At 50.9% G+C, this 23,767-nt stretch overlaps 6 protein-coding genes across 6 annotated transcripts; 3 read left to right on the forward strand and 3 right to left on the reverse strand.

Moving 5' to 3' along the window:
* Nucleotides 1–4,404: 4,404 nt before the first annotated feature.
* Nucleotides 4,405–5,045, reverse strand: V8C40DRAFT_45563 (uncharacterized protein). Its single transcript, XM_083222997.1, has one exon. It carries the CDS (start codon nucleotides 4,867–4,869, stop codon nucleotides 4,462–4,464), a length of 408 nt encoding a protein of 135 aa, XP_083071665.1. The 5' UTR covers nucleotides 4,870–5,045; the 3' UTR covers nucleotides 4,405–4,461.
* Nucleotides 4,547–6,595, reverse strand: V8C40DRAFT_249340 (uncharacterized protein). The gene has a single exon (XM_083216732.1). The coding sequence runs from the start codon at nucleotides 6,291–6,293 to the stop codon at nucleotides 5,223–5,225; it is 1,071 nt and encodes a 356-aa protein (XP_083071666.1). The 5' UTR covers nucleotides 6,294–6,595; the 3' UTR covers nucleotides 4,547–5,222.
* A 4,492-nt stretch (nucleotides 6,596–11,087) lies between these two features.
* V8C40DRAFT_280455 (NAD(P)/FAD-dependent oxidoreductase) lies at nucleotides 11,088–12,599 on the forward strand. Its single transcript, XM_083221399.1, has one exon. It carries the CDS (start codon nucleotides 11,206–11,208, stop codon nucleotides 12,367–12,369), a length of 1,164 nt encoding a protein of 387 aa, XP_083071667.1. The 5' UTR covers nucleotides 11,088–11,205; the 3' UTR covers nucleotides 12,370–12,599.
* A 513-nt stretch (nucleotides 12,600–13,112) lies between these two features.
* V8C40DRAFT_249342 (mediator complex, subunit Med5) lies at nucleotides 13,113–17,042 on the forward strand. Its single transcript, XM_083216733.1, has 4 exons — nucleotides 13,113–14,211; nucleotides 14,267–15,096; nucleotides 15,163–15,700; nucleotides 15,757–17,042. The coding sequence occupies exons 1-4, from the start codon at nucleotides 13,485–13,487 to the stop codon at nucleotides 16,830–16,832; spliced, it is 3,171 nt and encodes a 1,056-aa protein (XP_083071668.1). The 5' UTR covers nucleotides 13,113–13,484; the 3' UTR covers nucleotides 16,833–17,042.
* Nucleotides 17,043–17,310: 268 nt separating this feature from the next.
* Nucleotides 17,311–18,787, forward strand: V8C40DRAFT_249343 (uncharacterized protein). Its single transcript, XM_083216734.1, has 3 exons — nucleotides 17,311–17,528; nucleotides 17,599–18,068; nucleotides 18,138–18,787. The coding sequence occupies exons 1-3, from the start codon at nucleotides 17,466–17,468 to the stop codon at nucleotides 18,409–18,411; spliced, it is 807 nt and encodes a 268-aa protein (XP_083071669.1). The 5' UTR covers nucleotides 17,311–17,465; the 3' UTR covers nucleotides 18,412–18,787.
* V8C40DRAFT_249344 (E3 ubiquitin-protein ligase IRC20) lies at nucleotides 18,754–23,582 on the reverse strand. The gene is made up of 4 exons (XM_083216735.1): nucleotides 23,396–23,582; nucleotides 20,078–23,323; nucleotides 19,559–20,018; nucleotides 18,754–19,488 (listed from the first exon to the last, which is right to left on the reverse strand). Exons 1-4 carry the CDS (start codon nucleotides 23,457–23,459, stop codon nucleotides 18,948–18,950), a joined length of 4,311 nt encoding a protein of 1,436 aa, XP_083071670.1. The 5' UTR covers nucleotides 23,460–23,582; the 3' UTR covers nucleotides 18,754–18,947.
* Between the last annotated feature and the right edge of the window lie 185 nt (nucleotides 23,583–23,767).

The following is a 23,767-nucleotide window of genomic DNA, read 5'->3' on the forward strand; positions in this document are numbered from 1 at the left end:
CGTTAACAGGTACTACTAGGTAACTACCACCTACCCAACCTGGCAGGTATATCCCAGACTCCAGATGATACACAACAGCAGCAACAGCTGGGCATCAGCATCTGTTGAAGTACATTACCTACATGTATAAAAAAGAATCCATGTGGTTGCAAAGGACAGAGAGTGACCCGCCGAGGTTGAATCTCCGGGCTCGAAATACTGCCTAACACACACATGTGACAGGTGGGCTGGGCCTGTCGATGTAGTATTCAAGTAGGCACCCTAGTAGCCACTACAGCACTAACGTATAGCTCCTACGGGTACACGTATAGCAAAAACCTGGTAACCCGCTGATTTAGAGCTTCACAAGCTCTGTCTTCAAGTTTGTAACGCTTATGTGTTTTTGATGCGTAAATTTGCTGCAGCTTGGAACAAAAGGTACTTTCCAGGTACCTACAAAAACACAGACACACACGGGGCGGGCTGGCTTTTACCCTCCCGTCTTCAATCTTACATGCTACACGCTAGGTATGTTACACGCGACAGCCGGAGATCCAATTACCGGCTGCCGAGAGGGCGCGATTAGATAAGCGAAGATGCAGCAGCGGTTTAGGCCGTTTCGCCACCGAAGGGCCAGCATGTGCGGATGCGTGGCCGCAGCTCCGGATTCCTGGGACCCCTGGCAAAAGAAGAAGAGAAGAGGCGGGACAAGGAACAAAAGAGAGGCCGAGACAGGAGAGGAAGAAGAATGGATGAATTGAATGAGGACAAGGGCGAAGGGTGGAGATGGGATGAGTGCAGTAACTTGCAGGTATGTTTGAGTACGGCAAGTGTATACGGGTACTCGTAGATACAGGCCCAGGCACAGGCACAGGCACAGCACAGACTTTACACGGGTTTTCCATCTTGTTGAACCCCATCGGCGAACAATTGAACTGGAGCTGTCAAGGTTCCATCTGGTCTCTTGCTGAGCAACTGACTGAACTGACTGCTGGGACCAGCGCCCGGCCCTGGAGCTGGCTAGCCTCGAAAGCAGGGACTGCAACCCGCATCGTGCAGCTCGTTTTTTTTCCTTCTGTATTTTTTTCACGCTTCTCTAGTATTCTCGCGTTGGTCGGCTGCTCTGATTTAGACTATAATTCTCGGCGTCAGAGGCTGACAGCCGCCCGCCCCAAGAGCTATGGCAATATCTCCAACGTTCATGACGTTGGTACAAGGCTAAAAGGCTAAGGGCCAACGAAAAGCAGGGAGGAGGCGTGTAAGGAGAAAACTACTCTACGATGGACTACTGTAGGTGCCACCTTAGCACTTAGGTGTGAGCAATAGTGTAGGTGTGTACTCCGTAGAGTGTTAGGCAATTTGTCACGCGGGAGGGCTACATACTGGTCCATGGCTGGCCCTTATTTACTCTCTCTCTCTGTCTTGTTTCTCTCTCTCTTGTTTTTTTTGCTCATGTCTGGTTTGGTCTGGCCCTGGGCTGGGGTGGCCACCCCCTTGTTGTGTTGGTATTGGTGTTGGCTGACTGGCTTGTTTCTAGCTGCCTGTGTTTGGAAACGAACGCCGAATCGATGGCGGGCAAGCTAAAAATGTACCCTGGGAGAATATTGCATGCTACTAAGGCTGTGCATGTGCAATGAGATCCTTCTTGGGATGCGCGCATGCGGGGGCTCTTGAAATAAACAAGGAGTCGGTCGCTGTGGGATTTTGTTTTAATAAAGAGAAACAAGAAAAAATTGGAAAATAGACAGACAGGCAGGGGGTGTAAACCAGGGCAGAGAAAGGCTAGAACATTAATCAGTGCGCGTGCAGTGCAGTAAGACGCTGGGGTTATAGGGGCAATAGACCAAAATACCAATTTACAGTAGGTACTCGAGAAGAGAGAAATCCCGGGTTCAATTCAGAGGGTGGGAGGTGGGAAGAGTTCACGAGCGGGTTGCAAGGGTTCAGCTGCGTTCCTCGATGGAACCGCTCTCTCGGACTTGTGCCACTTAGATTGCTCTGCCAAGGACATGGGGAGAGACATGCTGAATGGGTTAAAAAGTTGAGAGAGAGAGAGAGAGGGCGTAAGAGTAAAAAGGGGAGGAGGGGAGGAGGGGTGAAAAGGGATGTGGGGGGGTGCATCGTAATCTTTTCTCTCTCTTCTCTCGCTCTCTCTTTCCCTGTCCCTCTCATGCACAAATTCATCGGTCACTTTTTTTGTGTGTGCGTGTGATGACCGAGATTTTGAAAGAAAACGGTTAGAGGGCGATTTGGCAGCGTTCGGCGGCGAGCTGCTGTTCGTGGTTTAGGGCGGGGGGCGGCTGATTGTAGAAACCAGAGCGAGATGGGAGAGGATGGCATGGATGGGTATGGATCTGTGGGCATCTTTGTTTAGGGGTGGGTGGTTCGTGTCGTGGTCGTGTCGGATCGTCTCGTATCCGTTCTCTAACTGTTCTAGTTTTCTCGTCTGTCATGGATCTGCTTCTATGATGGTATAATGAATGATATACTCGTAGTAGCACCGTTTACTCGGGCATTAAGTCAATATTGCCAAGCACTGCGACTACCTAATACACACCTGCAGCAGCACTGCAATACAATGCACTACAGTAATCGTACATGACAGCAGCTCCTCTCCTCCTATAAGCAATTGTACATACGAGTATGTATTATTATTACATTACTTTTGTTGGTCCCGGATATCCCAGTCACAAGCCCGCGGGCCAATCACACGCCGCGCCCCACCATCGGCAACGGATCTCCCAACGGCTGAGCGCAAGGCTTCGGGACGTGCGCCCGAAAATTTTCGGGATTACTGCGTCGACGCCCCTTCGGAGGGGTGTGTGTTGCGATATTGATGATCCATCGCAAGCTGGGCCCGGAATCTTGATGGAGAGCGTCTCCTCTCTGTCTGCCCCCCCCCCGTTTCTTGACCGTTTGACTCGACCTTGTTTTCACGACTCGAACACTCTTGAATAGATTGATTTTATGTTTAGTTAGAAGAATGCCCACTGCGGTGGCTGGCGGGAAGAGGACCCCGTCGTCCGGCAGATGGAATCGGAAAAAATGGCTCTTTGAAGGAAAACCGTTTTGTAATGAGACAGAGGGGGGAGAAAAACGTCCCGGAGCGCCTCATGCCGACCGCCGCGCCCTCTACTGTATCGTATCTACTGCATGTATTCTCCAGGGATCCAACGCAACACACACCTTGTATGACTGTACGAATATGAGTAACATGCCCACCTACATCACCACATCGTAGCCGGCTTCTCGCAGCTTCCGGCCGGAGATTGGCAAGTGTCAATCACTGCTACGCAGGCCAAGACGCCGCGCCAATACGAGCACAAGGAATGCCCGGTTTTTGCACCTCACTACTACTTTTTTTTTCTCCCACCGTTGCTGATCTCTTCTGTTCTCGTCCGCCTATCTTGCGCTTTTGCTGTGATCCAAACTACGCACCTTGTTCCTTCTTCTTCTTTTCTCCGACTCAGAGTTCTTCTCTTTCCACATAACCTCGGTAAACGTCCATCACCCATCCTCGTGCCCCCTTTGGGCCCGGCCCCATCGCACCCCCTTCTCAGCTGACTAGCCACAGCGAGATCCATTCCTAATACCCATAGAAAACACTCTCGACCCCAAAAGTCTTGAATAAACAGAAACCTATGATGCCCACCTCCCTTCTTCCCACCAGCCCGGAAACAAGGATGGATGGGGGGCAGAGGGAGTGAGAGGAGCGTAAAGACGAAGGGGTGGAATTCGACAACCAGCAAAGGCGTACAAGTAACTCGTAATAATTGCCTACTTGTCCACTAGCCGTTGCAAATCAATGTTCGGACAGGGCAGGGGGGGTGAAGTGGCTTGGAAGGATTTGGGATGGGATAAGAACAAGTCACTCTGCTTAGGCCCATCTCAACGGTCAAATTGCCTCTGGCCCCCCCTCCCGGGAACTGGGGTCTAGGGGGAAAAGAAGAAAGATTGAGCGAAAAATAATCATCATCCATCGCAAGACTGTTGCAACTGCAGCTTGCCGGGGGGGGGGGCTTGGTTAGTCCTAGAGGAGAAGGGGAGGAGGGGGGCGGCGCAAAAAAGGATCCATCAATGGGAATTGGGCCTACTAGAGGAAACGAGACCAAGGCAGACATCATGGGCAATCCTGTTGTCGCTATGTAAGTGGCTCACACCCCCCCGTTCAAAACTGGAGGGACCCGCCAGAGCCGTTGAGGCGTTCCCGATGCTTCTCTTGGTGCCAGATCGCTGCAAAAGGGATGCACGCTCGCGATCGGGCGTTTCCCGGCGACTGTTTTTGTTTGTCTGTCGTTTTTTGAGCTGGCCTGGCGTTCAACTTCCGCTTCTGGTCACGTACAGATACGCGAGGGCGCTGTCTCTCCTGACGTAATCTAACAGGACGAATACCACCAGACAACGTGACTGTACAGCTGTTCAAGGGCTCATTCGAGCTGATTATCTAATGATCCAATTGCTCGATTTTGCTCAACGGTTAGGTCAAACTCTGCTCAAGGCGACTAAATTAGAGCGCATTCGGGGTGCTCGAAAAAGAGGCGTTTTTAAGGCAACCCACAACAAGACTCGGCATTCGGTAATGCATTTTAATGTAAAGAAATCGAGAAACGGTTTCTCGTTGATTCTAACTCTATTGATACAGAAAATCCTGTCCCTCTCAGTTGATCCACAGTTCATTACAGGTCCCGACAGGTAATTAAAGCCTTGCAGGTTGCCCCAAAACCAGCCCCATTTCCATCCCAGCCAAGCCAAATCACACCAACTCAAGAACAAAGTCAAGGAAAAGTTTTCAAAAGAAGGAGAAAACGATGCTCCTTGAGAAGTTGGGGTATTATGAATATAGACAAGAAAATTCCAAGTGCCAAAAACAAACACACAAAAAACACACATTTTCCTTGCATCGCCCTCGTCGGGGATAGGATGCTATTATAACCCAAAGCGCCTTCCATCGTGATGTGACTGATTTTCCGCAGTACCCAATGTCGCCCAAAGCGACATGCATTGAAATTCCCAAACAAAACGCTGCCATCTGGAGGCTGTTCTACCATGATATAAACCGGCCAGTGAAATAGGAAAACATGTAAAGAAAGAGACTCAAGATCAGAAAAAGGAAATGATACATGAGAAAATAGGAGGGGAAAGTCGAGGAATAATATGGAGGAGATGAAGGAAATTATAAGAAAGGGGTAGAGAAGCTAGGGAGAAAAGAAAAGAAGAAGACAGTCAAAGCTGGTTGTTGGGTCCTACACCAACAGTCTCGCAATGGCCATCCTCGGGTCGACCTGGTGACTTGGCGGGGCGACTGCGACACTCTGCTCTGGGGGCGGCAGAATTGTCATGTGCGACATTTGGTTTTCTGCCCACGGTGGCTGTAACCTAGGAAGTTCATAGTTTTGCATCGCAACGTCTCTCGTAAGCTCTCGTGAAGCTGGACCGGAGATGGAGTATCGGGCAAGGTCCGTGCTGGAATACTGGAAAGACGGGCCCGACGGCTCGGAGGAGCGAGAATCAGGACGCTGGCTATCGTGCTGCTGGATGTAGCCATAGCTACTCTGTCCAAAGATGGATGCCTCGTGGGCCTGTTGTTGGTAGAGTGTGGGATGATGAGCCAGGGGCTGTGCAAGTTCCGGCGAATGAGCCGGTAATCGATACGATGCCACTGTGTAGTTGTTGTTGTCCGAGTCGGTCATGTCGGAAAAGGTTGGTGATTCCAGTGCTTGGGAACCGAATGATGATGGAGTGAAGACTGTGCCGGTTGAGGAAGAACACGTAGCCATAACGGAGGACACTGGGGCTGGAGGAGAAGCACTGGAGAGGGTGGACTGCCCAGAACCCCGTCTCTTGGCAGCAGAGTGATGGCCTGCCTGCCGCTCCTCAGCCCGTCTGGTCTTGTTGACAAGGCCGTTGACATAGTTCTTGATAGCGTTGTCGCTGCGTCCAGGGAGATGCTCGGCGATGCGGGCCCATGCCGTGCCGTACTTTGCGTACAGGTCCATGATGTGGCGGGCCTCGTCTTCCGAGATGGGATCGTGCCGCAGATTCGGGTCGAGGTTCTGGTGGTATCTCTCGCGGCACTGCTTGGCGTTGCGAGAAGCCATGTACGAGGCGATGCTGACCCAGTCCTGAGGGCCCATCAACCGTACCAGCGTCACCAGGCGGTGGCTCTCCTCAGGGGACCAAGGGCCCTTTCTGGGCTCGAGGATGCCGCTCCTCATGACGAGGGTTCGTAGTTGCATTGGAGTCATGGCCATCAACTCCTCCGTGGAGATGAAGTCAACCTCCCGAGGGACGTGGGGAGGAGAGACGGCAGTCATGGTGTGATGCTCGATTCTTTGGTGATGGATAGGTATGGTGTTTGCGTGAGAGTGTGTAGATAGGTAGTAGGAGGTAGGGAGATAGAGAGGTTATGTGTGGTGAAGGAAGAGAAACGATGGCCCAAGTCGATGTCAATCGATGTAAGCAAGATATAAGGTACGGTAGGGGCTCAGCTAGGATGAGGCCAAAACAAAGTTATTGAACAAACTATCGGAACAACAGGAATCGAATAATCGAATCGAGATTTGCCGGGGCCAAGCGCAGTCAAATCGGGAGGGAGCGAATCTTTATAACACGCAGGATCGAGAAAAGCTAAGCAGGCCGGCAATTTCCTGGGCCTTGCGAAGAAAGCAGAAAGCCAAAAGGCAGCGATTGGGGGGAGGGGGGTGTGAGTTTAGCACAACGGGCGACGACCGGGATGCCCTGGCTGGTCGAATTATAGATCTGCAGCGGGCGTACAGGGACTTGTGCCTGAGGTATAGCATTGTGACGGGTCTGCGGTTCTCAATCGAGCAGGTACAAGTACAGTACCTGTCTCTGTCAGTAGTGCGGAAACACGATACTCGATGCTAACAGCGCGGATGCTAGCTGCGTCTAGGTATTGAACTACCAGCGCTTGGACCCAACGTTGGTGTCCTCGCTGTATCGAGCTACCGCAGGTCGCACTAGCGAGTACGGGACCGTTTGGTGCCTGTACCAGCGCGCATGTCGATGTGGGGAGGGCAAGTCCAGCATTCTGGTTGGCTGTCCAGAAATCCCGAAAGATTTCGGGCGTGAGAACTGATCGATCCAACACAAATCAGAAGTCACAATCAGACATTCCCCCACAGGCCTGCCTGCCCGGTTGCTGAGAATACAGTACATGTACGAGGAGCGCGTTTCGTTTCTTGTAACATGGACTTGTATCTCATCTGTACAGGCACGGGTGCAGGTGTTGGCTGCAGGTACAGGGGACATGCCCGTGACCAAGTGCCCATGGATTTATACCAGGCACAGCAGCGGGAAGCCAGCTACCAGGTAGAGCCGGTATTATAATAAGCTGCCCAGGTGGTAATCTGGTATAATAAGCACAGGCACAGGTACAAGGATAGGCACAGGGGTAAGGGGTCGGCCCGGTACTGTACGAGATACGATGGATGAGATGCACGGGTACATGCAAGAAGCTGAAGCAGGGACAGGAACTTGAACATGAACATAAACAGGTACAGGAAAAGAAACTGGGCGATGCAACGAAAGCCACCAGTCTATCTATCCACGGTACTGGTAACAGGTGCAGTTGGTACATGTAGCAACGCGTCCGTTGAACCCATCCCAGTCCAGTACCAAACTCGCACATGCCCGTACGAGTACACGCGCACTTGGGGGGAGCGGGAGGGGAGGCTCAAAGATTTAGCCCCAAATACCGGTTGCTACCGATCGAATGCCAGGTATGGAATTGATGCTACCAGGCGCTAGGGTGGTTAGGAAAGACAGGCAGCCAAACAGACGGGACCTAGCCTGTGTTTTGGCATGGCGGGATGTTCATTTCAACGAGAGGTGAAAGCTGTTGGTCCATGTAAAACGTTATAGGGGTCGCGTTCCAGGTAGGTATATTGCTACAAATAACATTAGAAGTCAGTGAATACTACGTAAGGTACGGAATATCTACAATAAACTCAAATCATGTTTACATTAACACATCAGGTCAGGCACGACTTGTCCGGTTGGCAATCACCCGTCGGCCACAGCTTTGGTGTGACAGCATCACCCGTCACAACTATTGCTGTTGCACGAGTCTCTCTTCCCGCCTCTCACTGCACACAGAGTAGATTAATTACCAACCTGTCGGTATTTAGCACCCAGATGGGGCCGCCCTTGTTCCCCCCCCCCCCCCCCCCCCAAAACAAGGGAGGAAGAGAGAAAGAGAGAGCCCGGCCCTGATGCCCGAAGCGGACGAGACAAACTCCGAATACTCGGGTAGCGGCCATTGGGGGGAGGGGAAGAAACAACGTCATCACATTTCACGCCCCCAACACCGCCATCTTGGGTGCTGGGACTCCAAAAGGGGACGCAAGGGCGGGAGGGAAAAAACATGTGTCTGCTGAAACAGAAAGTACGCGGCGCCAGAGACACACAGCCTTGGCCCAAAAGAGCGCCCTCTGCTCAGCGCAAAATTACGAGCAGCGTGGTAGGGTCCTCGCCCTTGGTTCTTTCCAAGGTGGTGTCTCTCTCTGTCTTTTGCTAGCTTTTCGAAGCGGCCAGGGCGGCCCATCGTAACTTGTCGATCAACTGGTTCTCCCCTTTATCACAAATGACATGTAAAGTGTCGACGGGACAGAAGAGTGTACTGGACGTGTCATGGGCTCCTGTTTACCCTCCGTGGTTTCACAGAGTGGGTGATGGCTGCTTGGCCTGTCTCAAGGGCTCGGTCACAGGCCTTTGGGAGGGCGGTACGTGTAACTGTGCCCTTACTCCTATCTCCCGTACGGCTTTGTGTGAGTTGTTGGGCCGGGGGGGTAGACACCAACTTGGCCGGCAAATTTACCCTCCTACTGAAAGGTGCGTGTGCGTAGAGACATAGATTGGCGAGAGCAACTCGACCAACAGGTTTCAAGCCCTCCCTTCTCAAGCACCCTCCTGTATGTGTCCGATGTCAGATTTCTGCGGGAAGTGCTCGGATATATGGGCGTATGCTAGTAGATGGTTTGCATACCTTGGCGAGTACAAGAGCTTATTTAGCACTGTCGGGACTATGGGCGGCGGGATCGATCTTCCCGTGCGACGGCCCGCTCCCTCCATACTAGGTACGCTTTCGCCTCACCGTTTCTTTAGGCCCCCAATATGCTCCTTGCGGAAGAGTGCGTTTGAGGAAGAACTAGTAAAGCTTCTAGGGAATAGCTTGTAGGATAGAGCTGTAGTGTTTTTGACATTAGTGGATGATGAGCTGGCTATGGATTTGACGCGTGTTGGGTTACTGAGAGCAAATGGCGGGAAGTGAATGACTGCATCTGACAGATACATATGTTATCGTGACTTCAATCCGACCAGTCGCTCAACAAGGTGAACAAGAAGTAGCTTATGCAATATGGCATGCCGTGTAAGCAGCCATGAAAGTCAATTGCGTGAATGGCTAAGAGCAGCATCGACCCTGTAAATAAAATCCACGATAGCCTCCTTTTGGTGGAGGCTTCAAAACAGATTCTTTCTGCAATTTTTCATGTTTCTAGCGATTCATTTGACGAAAGCTACCTCCTGCGAGTGAGCTGTTGAATCTTTTGGCAGAGTTCGTAGTCAGGGCGATCTCATCAGAACGGCAAAGATCTATGAGGCCCGTCAAGGAAAAGGCGAAAAATTGGCCATTACGCTGCTACAAAATGAAGAGCGATAAATAGACATCACTCTCTTCTGCGCATTTGAGTAAGATAAGTTGGGTGAGTGAGTGAGTGAGATGAGGAACGGAATTGTTGGACACCAGCATATCACATGCGTCAGCTATTCCAACCATATTATGTGTACTAACCACAACCGCAATCCCTCTGCTCCATACTTGAAAAACAGCAGACGAGATCTGTAATGATGCATCATCATATCTATGTTACTGATGCTATTGTAATCAGCATTCCAAAGCAAATTGACTGAGATAAGTCCCGGGTAAGATAAACCTCGGAATCGGAGCGTCTTGGAAAAGAGATTGCGCCGTCGCTGGAAAAGCCAAAAGATTATGAGAGCACTTCAACTCCGCAAGCTAAAGACTAAAAAAAGAAGAAAAGAAGAAGACATACAAATTCTAGACCCTGTTCAAGGCTGAAAAATTGAGTCAGCGCCCGACCTTGGTAAGCATTGCCAATAGGATAAAACAAATCTCTTGGTTGATAAAAGCTCTCTCCGCCAGTGCTACAGTGCCCCTACAGCTATCTGGCATAATAAAAGAGATCCATCAGACAAGCAATTAGTCTAATTTTCAAACTCCGCAAGCGTGACGAGCGGGAAGCCGGCGCTAACGACGCTGATTGGCTGATGCTGATGGCGATCTCTCAGCTGTTAGTTCACCGCGCGGTTGTCAGTTTACTTGTAATCATACTCATTCAAACATGCATCATATCCCTTGAGGGTTGAAAGATTGTGTTGTTTACTTGGTCACGTTTTGGGTAGTAGACTACTGGATACGGGACGGAGGAATGAGAAGGAAGCAGGAATGCAGAAGGAGTATCCTGAATTATTTTTGTCTTCTTTGTCTGCTAAATCCTGATGTACAATCCCGGGATTGGTGCGGCTTTAAGTCTCTTCGGAACCTGATTGAGTCCTATTCCGTATTGTTATACGAGTACTCGTACAGCACCAGATTCCATCCGCCTCAATCTCATTTGCCGTTTTGAGCTCGATCAGATTACAACCATGTACAGCGGGTCTGGGAAGGCTGCTAGTGCCATTTCTCGTGAGATGTAGCGCGCGCGTCTGGAAGAGCAAGATGCAAAATTCTGATCTGCCGGCGGAGGATCGCACACCTGGAAGATGCCGAAATATTATTAATCTCGTTCTCATGAGCAGCTTGTGTGACGTCCTGAGCCTCGCTGGATATCGTAATATTGCATCCTGCTGGCTGGCATGGGTCTTTTGATTCCGGCCTAACGTTTCGCGTGTAAGTGGCAACGGCTCATGCAATTTGTTGCTTGCTTGGACCGCTTTTGCTCTGTCCATCAAGGGTATAGGGGCTGCGGAGTACAAAAGAACAAACATCTGGTATATATTCAGCCTGGTGTCCGTGCCTGTGCAAGTGCCTTATCCCGAGCCCTACCTCCGCAAGCAGTGTTCAGTTCTCTGGTATAACACCACAAACCATCTACATATATATACCCCCTGCCCACCTCCTCACAACGCTGCCACCAGAGTCTAAATCTTCAGCAAGGAAACACAAAAAAATCTACTCCAAAAATGACCAAAACCATTGTCGTCTTGGGCGTTGGCATTGCTGCCGCGCCTCTTATCCGCCAGACCATGCGCAATGTTGTCCTCAAGGAAAAGGACTACAACATGATTGTCGTCGCCCCAAACACTCACTTCCACTGGCCCATTGCCATGCCCCGAGTCGTTGTGCCTGGCCAATTGGCCGACGACAAGGCCATGATTGACCTCCGACCCTTCTTCAAGGAATACCCTGCCGACAAGTTTGATTTTGTCCAGGGTGTCGCCAGTGCCATGGATCCTGCTAGCAACACTGTTGATGTCTTGCTCAGCTCGGGTGCCAGCCGCACAATCAACTACCACACTCTCGTTGTTGCCACTGGTACTTCATCCAAGGACAACATGCCCTGGAAGTCCATGGGCGACACCGAGCACACCAAGAGCCGTCTCCGCGAGGTGCAGGAGCAGATTAAGAATGCAAAGAGCATTGTCATCGCCGGTGGTGGCCAGACGGGGGCCGAGACTGCTGGCGAGCTGGGCTTTGAGTACTCCAAGGAGGGTCGAAAGGAAGTCTACTTCATCTACAACGACTCCCTGCCCCTCGCACCACCCGTCATGGACAGCGTCCGCAAGCAGACCAAGACGGAGCTGGAGAAGCTCAAGGTCAAGCTGGTGCCCAACACCAAGGTCACCAACGTCGAGTACTCGGGCAACGACACCATCTTGACGCTGACGAGCTCCGACGGCAAGACCAGGACCTTGACGACTCAGGCTTACCTCCCCACAACCGGAGGCACCCCGAACAGCTCGTTTGTTCCGGCGGCTCTCTTGGACAGCGAGGGATACATCAACCAGACCGCGTCTCTCCAGGCCAAGGGCTACAACAACATCTTTGTCATTGGCGATATTGGTAACCTGGAGGGAAGCAAGGCTGGTGTCGCAGATGCGCAGACCGTCCACCTCATCAAGGCTCTTCCCATCTACCTCAAGGGCGGCGCCATGCCCGTCTACACCCCCAGCACCAAGGTCATGGTCGGCATCACGCTGGGCAGAAGCCGCGGCACTGGCCAGATGGGCTCGTTCAAGGTCTTTAGCTTCCTCATCCACTACGCAAAGGGCCGGTTCCTGGGCACCGACTATGCCCACCTGATTGCCGCTGGCAAGAAGACTTTGTTGACGACGTACGAGAAGTAAGCCGTGGGAATAAAAGTCAAAAAAGGTTGAGGTGCTAGAAGTGTTAATGCAGGGGCGTGTTATACCATGGAACGCCTAGATTGTTCATGTGGCCGACATATTGTCGTGCATCCGAGGGAACTTGCGGGTTTCTCTTCACCTGTTTTCTTTGTCTTTTTGTTTTTAGTTAGATATCCATTTTCTGTTTCAATTGCTTTCTCAAAAGATATCCATATGGGGTTATTATATAGTGTTGGTAATTGCTGTGCTGCCATGGTGCTGCTTTGGCTTATACGAGTCGAAGCAGCATCTGGAGCAGGATAGAAATAAATATTTATTGGTGGTGGTTGACTGTCCCATGAGTTTATGAGTGAATCAATAAAGTCTACTTTAGAGATATGTCTTAGGCAGAGGGAATCGGATAACTTCAGTTCTGATTCACAATGCCGCGTGAAATTGGTGAAATGGTGAGGCCTTGTAACGGTGATAACATCAGTTAGAAGCAAACAAAGTTAAGGGCGCTGCTTCTCGTGAATACTTGGCAATACGAGCATTTGTAGTTCGATCCAGGCCTTTAAGCATCCAGTTGTAATATTGTTAAAACTAAGTATCTCCTGTTAACATCTTCTTTCCCTCTTTCCGCTCATAAGTTGCCATGATTGTCTGCTGTCCTAATGTGGAAGGAGCGCCCTGTCCGCCAGACCCACTCCCACAAACGCGGAACAACGGCCGCTGAGACCCACCAGCAACTTCCCTGGTACAAAGTACAAAGCTGGTATTGAGCGACACGATGCGACGCCACGACCCGCGAGGCTGATTCTTGATTCTTGATTCTTGCAGCCTCATCCACATCACTGCGAAGGTTGAGGAGAGAAGAGAAGAGAAGCGCGGCGGGAGAGGAAGACGAAAGCTTGTCTCAGCCACAAACAAACATCTCTTATCAAGACAAACAGGCCCTATGGCTGTGGTGAACTGGCCTGCTCACCCTTCCAGGGCACCAACCAGTTCATGACAAGCTTCGATACCAGCCAATCCTTTACTCTCGACACCGCGAAAACCTCCTCGTTTACAAGCAAAGACACATCAATTCAACAATATAATCACTTCCGCATCTCTCCCTACGAGCGCGCCGAGCCATGGACAACCGCATCTCGCCCTCCGAGGCCCTCCGCGGCTCCATCCAATACTGGAACGACTTCATCTCCAAATGCCTGACGAAACGCCTCGATGCCGGCCCTTTTGAGGACTACGTCAAGCTTGTCTTCGCCAAGCACCAGCTCACCCCCGATATCATCGCCGACTTCTTCCTGCAGCCGCAAAAGTCCAATTGCGTCAGCCCCGACCCACGAATCCCTCCATACATCTCCGTGCTTACCCAGCTACGATACATCGATGCGGCATCCATCCTCCGAGCTCTCTATAGATATTCGTCGCTGCATTCTCTGACACCACAACAGGCGCAGGAGTCAGCCAAAGAGCAGGGACAGGATCAAGAACAAGCACAAGCACAGCAAGATGGCGAGACTAAGAAGCATCGCCGCTCGTCATCCCAAACTCTCTGGAAGAGCTCATCATGGCTCGAAGAGGTCATGTTCTACCACGTGATACGGCTTGTGGTAGAAGGCACTGCTCTCAAGGACTCTCGTACGGCATTGGAGCTCATGCACATCATCTCGAAATGGATGTCGTTGTTCTCCGCCGCGTCGAATCCTCCTCTAGGTGCCGACATGCTCGCAGGTGGCTTGCAAGATCCGCAAGTTCGCCACGAGATGGAGGTCTCCCGAGCTGCCTTTGTCCCTCTGCTGCTTCGGCTTGTCGATAACCCGGCTCTTGTTAAGGCCATTAGCCACCCAGCTGTTAAAGGTAATATGACAGCTTATCCTCTCCGATCGCTTCACTTACTTACCATTTTGTGTAGAGCCCCGAAAGCAGTTCTCAGAGAGTCTTACATCTTTTGTGCAAATCTTTCAACCTGTCCCACAGTTCGTCGAGAAGCTTGAAATGTTTAGGACAGAAGTCCTTGCTCCATTGGACCCGATAGATAAGAACAACCAAGCTGCCAATGCCGCCATGGACGACCTACTAGACTCTACGGTTGGCTTGGATAGCCTGGTGATCCCGGACTTGCCCATATCTAATACACGGGCGGGCCTATATATATACCTTGGTGCTTCCCTCGTTGGACGACCACTGATAGACGACCATGCCATGTTTTCATACTTGAACAACAGGTACCAGGGAAATACTCAACAAAGCGCAATTGATCTGATACTGGCATCTTTCGACTTGCTTGCGAATGCCGTCTTCAGAAATGAAGGACCTAGGGACGCCCACCTATTACGGTCCTTCTTGATAAATAAGGTGCCTCTGATCCTCGCCCAGCTTTGCCCCCCCGGGTTTTCGACATCTGCCGAGTTTTGTATAACTGAGGCCCTTTCTCAAGTCGACACTAGCGTGTTTCCTACCGCATCACTCATGTTTGATGAATCGCGCAATAACAACCCGTACACGGAGAGTGTTCGAGAAGAGTTTTGCTCGGCTTGTGCCCTGCACGGGCTCATAGAGCGCGAACACGTGGAGCGGATCCTAGGAGAAAGCTCAATGGGATATGAGCCCTCACAAGAAAAATACTCCAAGGAAAAATTGGTTCAGAGCTGTCTGTCTGACCCGGACAAGATACAAGCGCTGATCCGTGACATGGATAAGATGGATGGCAATGTAGGAGCAGTGTGCCAGGCGCTGGTCGAGGTTTGTCCATACTCTGGTCTTGGTGTCACCATGCGATGGTATGAGCTCGCATGCTAACGAATGCAGTTATTGCGACAACTATGCAACAGCAAGGAAACAATGTCCCTGAAGATCCTCTGCAGCCAATTAGTTCAGAAGCCCCAGTCTCTAGACGTACTCCTCTTGTTCGAGAAGATGCCAGTTGTTTTGGAGCCTATATGCCAGCTTCTGGATGGTTGGCGATATGATGAGGACCAAGGCGAGTATCAGCCCGTCTACGAAGAATTCGGCGCCATTCTGCTCCTGGTGCTGGCGTTTGCCTACCGATATGGCTTGTCTCCAGCAGATATTGGCATCGTGTCACCAGACTCAAACGTTGCCAAAATCATCAGCCGAGCTCATATCAGCGTCAGCTGGGATCAGATATCAGAGCAGGAGAACGGACACCTCAGTGGATGGATCCATGGGCTTTTCGACAGCGATGCGGGAGGTCTAGGTGATGACTTGATGTCGTCCTGTCCGCCTGCAGAATTCTACCTCCTCATTGCGACACTCTTTGAAAACATTGTCATTGCATATAGCCAGGGCGCTCTAACCGATGACGCCCTTAGGTCGGGTATAGAATGTAAGTATCTGGTGGTTGCGACGGCTCATTGATCATGCGCTCACTGGTTTTTCTAGATCTGGTTGACACGTTTCTACTTCCATCGCTGATCCCGGCGATCCGATTTTTGTCCGATTACCTCTGGATCGAACAGAGGGAGCAGAAGTCCATTATTAAAATCCTACAGCTCATCCTGCTGCCCACCTCTATTTCCGGGGAAGCCAGCACCATGCTTGCTGCGGTAAAGGGAATAGTTGCCAAACCCTTGGAGCACTCACTCCGAGCATACCAACGACAAGATCCCAAGAACCAGGACATTGAGCCACTGCTGAGGGCTCTGAAGGATAGCTTGCCCCTTTCCAGGCGAACAGGGGCTGCTGAGCATCAGGAGCTGGAGATGTGGGCAACCAGTTCCAGCAGCGGCCTATCGGGGGCTACCAAACACCTGATCCAGGCCCTCGTCCAGTGGTGTATACATCCAGAAATGACCGCCATGCCAACCTCGTATACGCACCGGCAAGTTATTGCCACACTCAAGATTGTGGGCGCATGCAGGCTTCTACGGGTCATGCTGGAGGAAATTCGCCAGCAAATGCTGACGGGCAGCGGAAGTGTTGTTTACGATGTGGTCACGGCACTGGTTTGCGCTCCAAACGTAAGCAATGATATCCCACCGACCAGTGTATTATTGGATGAAGGAGGCAACATACCGCCACCACTGCAGCGACGTCTCACTCTCCGAGAAGTCCTGAAGATGGAGGCAGAGGACTATCGGAAATTGCACAAGAAGGATGCCGAGTTGGCAGAAATCATGGTTCGCCTTTATCGGAGAGTAGAGGCGCAGATGGTGCTGCCACCGCCGCCAATGCTGCAGGCGGCCGATATGCAGCTGGACCTGGCTGGTGACGCCGCGAGCTTGGTGGGAGATTCTATGGCTGCGGCAGCGGGAGTTCAGGGCGATGGCACGCTCTCAATGGATGGTGTAGGCAGCCTGGACATGGGCATGGGCGGTGTTTCGTCTGATTTGGGCTTGGGGACGTCTGGTAACAATGGCGGGCTGGATGCCTCGGCAGAGGCAGATTTGTTTGGCAGCCTCGACACTGACATGGACGTGTTTGATGGATGGGGCGGCATGGATCTCGGAGGACCATGATTGTTTGTGAGCTGTGGTTTATTGCCATTGTTAGGCTGGAGAGGGAGGCGCACATGATGGATTTTGGTGGTGAATGTTGGATTCTGTCCTGCCCCTTGATTGGCGAATATGTTATTTAGATGGTTATGAGGGGGAATAATACCAATGTTTGAACCATAGAATGTCCAGTACAGATAAATGCCTAGGTACCAATCTATCGATTACTGTATATGCCCTATTATCAAGTCTACCCACTGTCTAGATAACTACTACTTTTCCAATATTCTCCTCTCCAATTGTCTCGCATCAAATATCAATATAAAGGGCCATCGCCATTCCCATTCCGGACAAGCTTCTTTTTCCCCTTCTTCTTTTCCCTTCTCTTTCCAACAAAGGCAATTCAGAGTGCCTTACATAAGGTGGGGCTTGCCACGAGCTGTGGCCACATTTCCGTTAGTCGGAATCTGGGGCCATTTTTGTCCGCCTGCCTCAAAGATACAAAGCAGCTTCCACAGCCTCTCCTCCAATTCTCTCTCTCTCCCTCCATTCTTCCCGCTTCATCTTTTTTCTTTTTCTTTGCTCTTCCTTTTCCTCCTCTCCCTTTGGTTTAAATCAATTGGGTCGGGCCGCCGCTGGGTTCGTGTCGTCGTCGCAATGCTGTTCAAGTCTTCTCTCATCGCTTTCCTGGCCTTGCAGGTCTTTGGCGCAGTCGCTCAGGTGCGTGATCACGAACAATAAATGCAAACATAACATACGCAGCTCAACTAACGCAGTTTTTTGCTCACAGACTGAGCCCGAGGACTTCGCAGGTGAGGCTGCCGACTTCGATATCAAGCCGCCTGCCACCCTCAATGCCGACATCAGGACCACGTTCCCCGACTCGGACATCCTGGGCGTCAAGCTGGTCAACGGCCGACCCACGACCGCTCTGATCGAGGTCACCAACAAGGAGGACGACGCCATCCAGGTCATCTTTGCCAATGGCGCCCTGTGGACCACCAACGACCTGCCCGAGGGCGCTCCCGCCTACCAGGGCATCGTGCGCAACCTCACGGCCGTGCAGTACAGCCTGCAGATCGAGTCCGGCGAGACCAAGTCGATCCCTTACTCGTTTGCCCTCGACATGATGCCTCAGGATGTTCGCCTGCGTCTGCTGGCCGTCTTCACCAACGAAAAGGGCGACATCTTCCAGGTGCCCGCTTACGATGGCGAGACTTCTATTGTCGAGGCCCCCACCAGCTTCCTTGACCCTCAGATGTAAATTCCTCCCCTTAGTCCCTTTCTCTCCCTGTGACTTTCTTTTGCTGACCCCAATTGTCTCTCTAGCATCTTCCTGTACCTTGTCCTCACTGCCGTTTTCGGTGGCACCCTCTTCTTCGTCTACAAGACCTGGATCGAGGCCCTGTTCCCCCAGGCCAAGCGACCTCGCACCGCCAAGAAGCCCGTCCAGAAGCCCGTCGACCCCGCTGATGCCCTCTCCGGCTCCGAGTCCGCCGGCAAGTCGTATGACGAGAGCTGGATCCCTGACCACCACATCAACCGCCCTGTCGCCAAGCGCGTAAAGTCTAGCGCCAGCAGCAAGAAGAAGGTTGTTGAGTAAACAAAGAGAAAAAAAGAGATGCTGGGACTGAAACAGGTGGAGTTTCGTCTCGCCTTATTTCTTTCTTCTTATTCTTGGGAAAGGCGGAGGGAGTTATTTTTTCCTTGTATAACAGCCTTCCCACTATGTGGAATGGTAGCGGAAACTTGTAATATGTAGCAATACTTTCGTTTTACCAAATCCTTCCCGACAAAGTAGCACGACCGACTATGAGATTGCCGAGATTATGGGTACCTTTTCTTAAAATTATGAAAGAAACCGCTGAGCTTGGGCTGGAATGGACACGGGGTCGGTTTGGGATACAAAAAAACACTAGAAAGAAACCATGTACAACAGTGAGGAGGGGAGAAATGATAATGATATTTTTTATTTCAGACCAAAAGCCTTGTTTATGTGCTTGTATCAAATTGTCAGGCCAGGGGCATCTCGTGTGATCTCTATTATACCATTGTTGTTTTTGTTCCCTTTATACTAATCATTCATCATTCTCTATTCATACCCCTCCTCTTCTTTATCAAGCTCATCATGAATCATCTTCAACTCCGTTGCGCATTCACATGTCCAAACAGACATTCCCACAAATCACTTCGATCCACCATCTCGCCCGCAGACCGATCCTTGCTCATGAGCTTCGACAGCGCAGCCTGCTCCAACTCGAGCGTATTGGCCTCTTCAATATTCGCGTCCAGCAGCTCCGGAGTCGACTCTTTAGACTTCCCCTTGAGGTTTCTACCCATGTGCTCCATGCGGCGCCGAACTGAGAGATTGTAAATCGATTCCTCCACTGTCCCGGAGACAATGTAGAGCCACACCGTCGTCTCATGGCGCTGTCCAATTCTGTCAACGCGGGCAATGGCTTGTAACTCGAGAGCAGTGTTGAGAAGAGGCTCGCATAAGAAGACGTGGCTGGCATTGACGAGGTTCAGGCCGCTCGAGTGAGCTCTGGCGTGGAGAAGAAAGCATTCCACAGCGGGGTCTTCCTTGAATCTTGTGATGCCGTCGGGATCGTCGATGGAAGCATATCCAATGCGGAAGCGGGAAAAGGCATTGCGTAAGATGTTCAAAAAGTCTTTGTATCTGATTGGCATAATGGTGAGTTGAGATACGTTTGATAACAGGAAAATAAGAGAAGAGAACCGGGACTTACTGTGAGAATACAATGGACTTTGCGCCGGGATCAGACTCACGCAGCCACATCAAATGTCGAACCAAGGTATCGACTTTTGTCGTAAAGGAGGGGCCATCCAACTCAATGTTCTTCATCTGTTCAAGCTCTGCAGCGTCAAACTCTGAATAGAGCATTGTCTGCTTTGAAGAACCCCGACGCTCCTGCGGGCTATCGTCATGTGTGTCTCCTTTCTGCAGATTCGAGTCCTCTCCGCGCACCTGCAGCTGTCGAGGCTTGATAACTATGTCATGAAGATTGTCCGCCTTAAGAGCCCTCTTACAGACAGGGCAGTTTCGGTGGGCTTTGAACCACATCATGATGCATTCCTTGCAGAATTGATGGCCACACACGGTCAACACACCCGTCATGAACGGCATCTGGCAAATGACGCACATCCGGGGCTCATTGGACTTGTCTCCAGTTTCCTTCAAGCTCAGCACTGTTCACTATAGTTAGTATCGCAGCGAAAGAAGCTATCATGAGTTTTGTTCCACTTACGGTATCGATGTTTGGCCTCGCCAGACAGCAGCTTCTTGTGAAGATCTTCAATGTTCTTCTTCGCCTTTTCAATAGCTTCTTCAGTCTTGGGGGTTTCGAGAGGGAGCACATCATCTGAGAGAGCCTGCAGCTGTCGATAGTAATCCAACCGAGCATTCATAGCTCTTTCGAAGCTTTTGACTTCTGCTTCCAAAGCCACTACCGCTTTATTCTGTTCTCCAAGGAGTGTTTGGGTTGTCTTCATCAATTTTGATGCAATGGTGGACTCCAAAAGCTCTCTTTGGCTTTGGTTTGTGTCTCTTGTAAATTTCGATACCAAGCTGCGTAGCTCGCTGATGGCGCCGCGCATGGATATTTTGGCCGTTCGAGGTTTGACTTCAGCGCGTCTACGGACCAACTCGATCAGTTTCAAAGGAGCAGGCCCATCTCCTTCTTTCGCCATCCGGACCGAGGTCTCAATCTCGTGCCTCACCAGTCCGTTCGTTTGACCTGATATGACGAATTGACGGTCAGCGATGATGGCTCGGAGAACTTGGACGTAGACCATGAGTTCCTCTTGAACTTTGGTAGAATCTGCGAGCTCTTCTCCGGTAGTCTCGGTGCTCTCCTCTTCGTCAATGAGTGGACGCAAAAGGAGCTGGACAACTTGCTCTCTCCATTCGTCAATCAAATTTGCTTGCTCGTTGAGCTCATCGTAGAGGATCTCGAGATCGTCGACAGTTTTACTGCTTTCGATGCCTTTCTCACTCTTCATAATGAGCTCTGGTATCTCAACAAAAGTCTGATCGTTGGCTTTCAGGGCAATTTTCTTCACGAATCGCATGGCTTTGCGATGACCCTGTCCAAGAATCTTCCTTCGAATCATCTTGGCATTCTCGTAGCCGTCGTCCTCAAGCTTCTTGAGACGCTGGAATTCTTCCGAGTCAGGCGGTGTCATCTCTTGGTTGTCCCTGATTTGAAAGTATGCGTTGGCACAAAAGAAGACAGCCTTGTGGTGCAGCTCAAGGCTGTTTCTCAGCCGGTTTTGCAGCTCGCCCAGTTTGCCTCTACTTCCAACTTCTTCCTCGGCCTCTTCATCTGATTCAATGTCTGAATCTGACACATCCTGTACCCTCTCCGAAGTATCGCTCACATCCTCGACTCCTCTCTTCTCGCGGAGTGCTTCTCGAAGTGCTGCCTGGGCATCTGTTACCAGTTTGGCAGACTCGTCTTGCACCTCTTTCCAAATCTCAAGGGCCTCTCTGACCCGAGGACTGTTCTCAAATAACTGACCCAGAAACAGTCTGCTCAAAAGATACGCTCGCTCATCGTTCCTGATAGCAGTCTCGCCTTGCTCCAACATGGCACTCAACACTTCTTCTACCGTTCTCATAGGACGTTCCTTGCCTCCGAGTACTCGTCGTCCGTAGACACCTACTTCCGGATGAAGAGCAGTTTGTCTTAGTCGGTTGAGCCATATTCTCATAACGTCTTCATATTCCTCTGGAGCCCAGTCCTCTGCCAAAGGACCGCCTTCTGTATTGAGCTTGCACGCTTCCGCCATTTCTTTATATAATGACTGGTAATGCTGCTCTTCTACTGCAGTAAATGGCATCGTTATGACGAACCGTCTTTGTGGCGGCAGAGATATCTCATCCCGTACCAGCGCCTTTGTGTGCCGTATAGATATTGACTGGAAGAGTTGCTGAAATAACGACTTATGATGCGTAGTGAGTGCCTGCCAGACCTGCGGCGTAGAGCAGTAGGGCTCGTATCTCAGGAAAGATAGCAAACCAAGTAGATCCTTTACATCATCTTTGACTGGTGTTCCAGTGATACCCCAAGCATTCACTCGAGGGATTACTCTCGCTAATGCCGCTGCCTGGCTGACACCGCTTTCAATCATTTGCGCTTCGTCGAGACAGACTCTCCACCACAATATCTGGACGAGGGGTGAAATAACGCGGCGATATGCCCTTTCAAACCTCCTGGATCGTTCGGGAGGATTGATTGCAAAGTGAAGCTCCGCAGACAACACACTGTAAGTCGTCACTACCACATCATACCCGGCTAGCTCGGCTACAAGTCGAGCCTCGTCCCCTTTATCAACTCCTCGACATCCAGTATAATGCTTTACACGTAATCCTGGAGCATGACGAGATAGTTCAGATATCCACTGCGGCTGTAAGGATTTCGGAGTCACAATAAAGGTTGCGCCGCTAGGAACAAGGTTCTCCTGGCCTGGTAGGAAATCCGGAGGATGTTCTGGTTGCCGCCTGTGCAAAAGGATAAGACTAATCATTTCCAGGGTCTTTCCCAGTCCCATTTCTTCCGCCAGAATACCACCTTTGACAAGTCTGCTGGCCTGGTAGTAGGGGGCGGGATCTCGGGTAACAGTGTGGAATACATCACTAAGATATATTTTGCGGTCGTCGGCATCATTCACGGCACGGAACAGATCTAGGTCCAGCTTCTGCTCCTCCTCCAATAATGGATGGAGAGCTGTGTCTTGCGTGGTCCACTTTACTCCTTCTCGACGCAGTAGCCATTGCAATGTTCGTTTTTGGTAGGGAAAAAGGGTGGCGTTTAGACCAGAAACATGAATGGAAAGGGAGCTGGTATCATCTTTTGGTGGTACGTGTGCCGCATTGTAGAAATCCATCGGCGACCACGAAGCGGGATTGACCGTCCTCCATTGCGGGGGGAAGAAGACATTAATCAGCTTCTCACTGCATCGGCGCTCGTCGTATCGTCGTAACGGCGCATACGGGGTTGATGTTTCATTCCAGAAAAGCTGAAGAGAGATGGTCATGGAAGCAACTCCTTGGTGATGCTCGATCACAACGTCAGCGCCTACCCAAATAGCGCCTACGGTGGTCCTCCTCAGGCTTAATTTCTCAATATCAAATATCTCGTGGGCATTTCGGTCTGCATCCCCAGGCCGTAGACGTACGTGCGCGGCGAACTGACCAAGGCGACTGGTCGGTAGCGTTCGGATCAATAAATCTTCGCCAGAAAGACCAAATTTGAGCAATGATTCAACACCACGATAGACACTACGGCGGTTTGGGCTTGAAGCCTCTTCACATCGGCGCGAGAATGATATTTCGGCTTTGGCGACACAGATGCTAATGCCTGATTCACGGTCTATTTTGCGACGCTTCGACGAGGGGGGCTCGACTTCATCGGGGCTATCTCTGATATGTCCCGAAGGACCTTGAGCGGACAGAGAGTCGAAAAACTCTAGAAAAGCAGATGGAAGGGTATCTTTCAAGATGAAATAAACGTCAGTTTGTGAATACTTTGCAGGGAAACACAGCGGATACTGAACGGACTCACCATCGTGTCCGATGTCGAACATGGGCCACGCCGCGGGCTTGCGCGGTGCCCTCTTGCGGAACATACTGTATGAATCTCGTTAAACCGGCGTTTTTTGGATTATTTTGGATGATTCAAACACAAGCCAGCACCACGCATGGGGGATGCGCGCGCTGTCATGATGAATCGGAAGTGTGAAGGAGTGATGATGCGACAGGTTACTCGACATGGAAGGCAGCCGGAAGTAATTCCAGGCGTTATCAATTGGATAATCCATATGGACCAATGGAATGACACCGATAAACCGGGTGTGGTCGCCACCCCACTAATTTACTTAAGCCTTGCTTAGCTAATATCTTCAAAATCGAATGGATCAGACTAAAGAAAGTTCGC

The sequence above is a fragment of the Trichoderma camerunense genome (genome assembly GCF_050948025.1).
Source record: "Trichoderma camerunense strain CBS 138272 chromosome Unknown V8C40scaffold_12, whole genome shotgun sequence".
Lineage (NCBI taxonomy): Eukaryota > Fungi > Ascomycota > Sordariomycetes > Hypocreales > Hypocreaceae > Trichoderma > Trichoderma camerunense.

Excerpts from the sequence above, each read along its gene's own strand:
- V8C40DRAFT_45563 (XM_083222997.1), bottom strand. The coding sequence starts at position 4,869 with ATGTGTGTTTTTTGTGTGTTTGTTTTTGGCACTTGGAATTTTCTTGTC.
- V8C40DRAFT_249340 (XM_083216732.1), bottom strand. The coding sequence starts at position 6,293 with ATGACTGCCGTCTCTCCTCCCCACGTCCCTCGGGAGGTTGACTTCATC.
- V8C40DRAFT_280455 (XM_083221399.1), top strand. The coding sequence starts at position 11,206 with ATGACCAAAACCATTGTCGTCTTGGGCGTTGGCATTGCTGCCGCGCCT.
- V8C40DRAFT_249342 (XM_083216733.1), top strand. The coding sequence starts at position 13,485 with ATGGACAACCGCATCTCGCCCTCCGAGGCCCTCCGCGGCTCCATCCAA. Across the intron at positions 14,212-14,266 it reads TAGCCACCCAGCTGTTAAAG|AGCCCCGAAAGCAGTTCTCA; the intron begins GTAATATGACAG and ends CATTTTGTGTAG. Across the intron at positions 15,097-15,162 it reads TGTGCCAGGCGCTGGTCGAG|TTATTGCGACAACTATGCAA; the intron begins GTTTGTCCATAC and ends TAACGAATGCAG.
- V8C40DRAFT_249343 (XM_083216734.1), top strand. The coding sequence starts at position 17,466 with ATGCTGTTCAAGTCTTCTCTCATCGCTTTCCTGGCCTTGCAGGTCTTT. Across the intron at positions 17,529-17,598 it reads TCTTTGGCGCAGTCGCTCAG|ACTGAGCCCGAGGACTTCGC; the intron begins GTGCGTGATCAC and ends TTTTGCTCACAG. Across the intron at positions 18,069-18,137 it reads AGCTTCCTTGACCCTCAGAT|CATCTTCCTGTACCTTGTCC; the intron begins GTAAATTCCTCC and ends TTGTCTCTCTAG.
- V8C40DRAFT_249344 (XM_083216735.1), bottom strand. The coding sequence starts at position 23,459 with ATGTTCCGCAAGAGGGCACCGCGCAAGCCCGCGGCGTGGCCCATGTTC. Across the intron at positions 20,019-20,077 it reads CGAGGCCAAACATCGATACC|TGCTGAGCTTGAAGGAAACT; the intron begins GTAAGTGGAACA and ends TATAGTGAACAG. Across the intron at positions 19,489-19,558 it reads AAGTCCATTGTATTCTCACA|ATACAAAGACTTTTTGAACA; the intron begins GTAAGTCCCGGT and ends TATGCCAATCAG.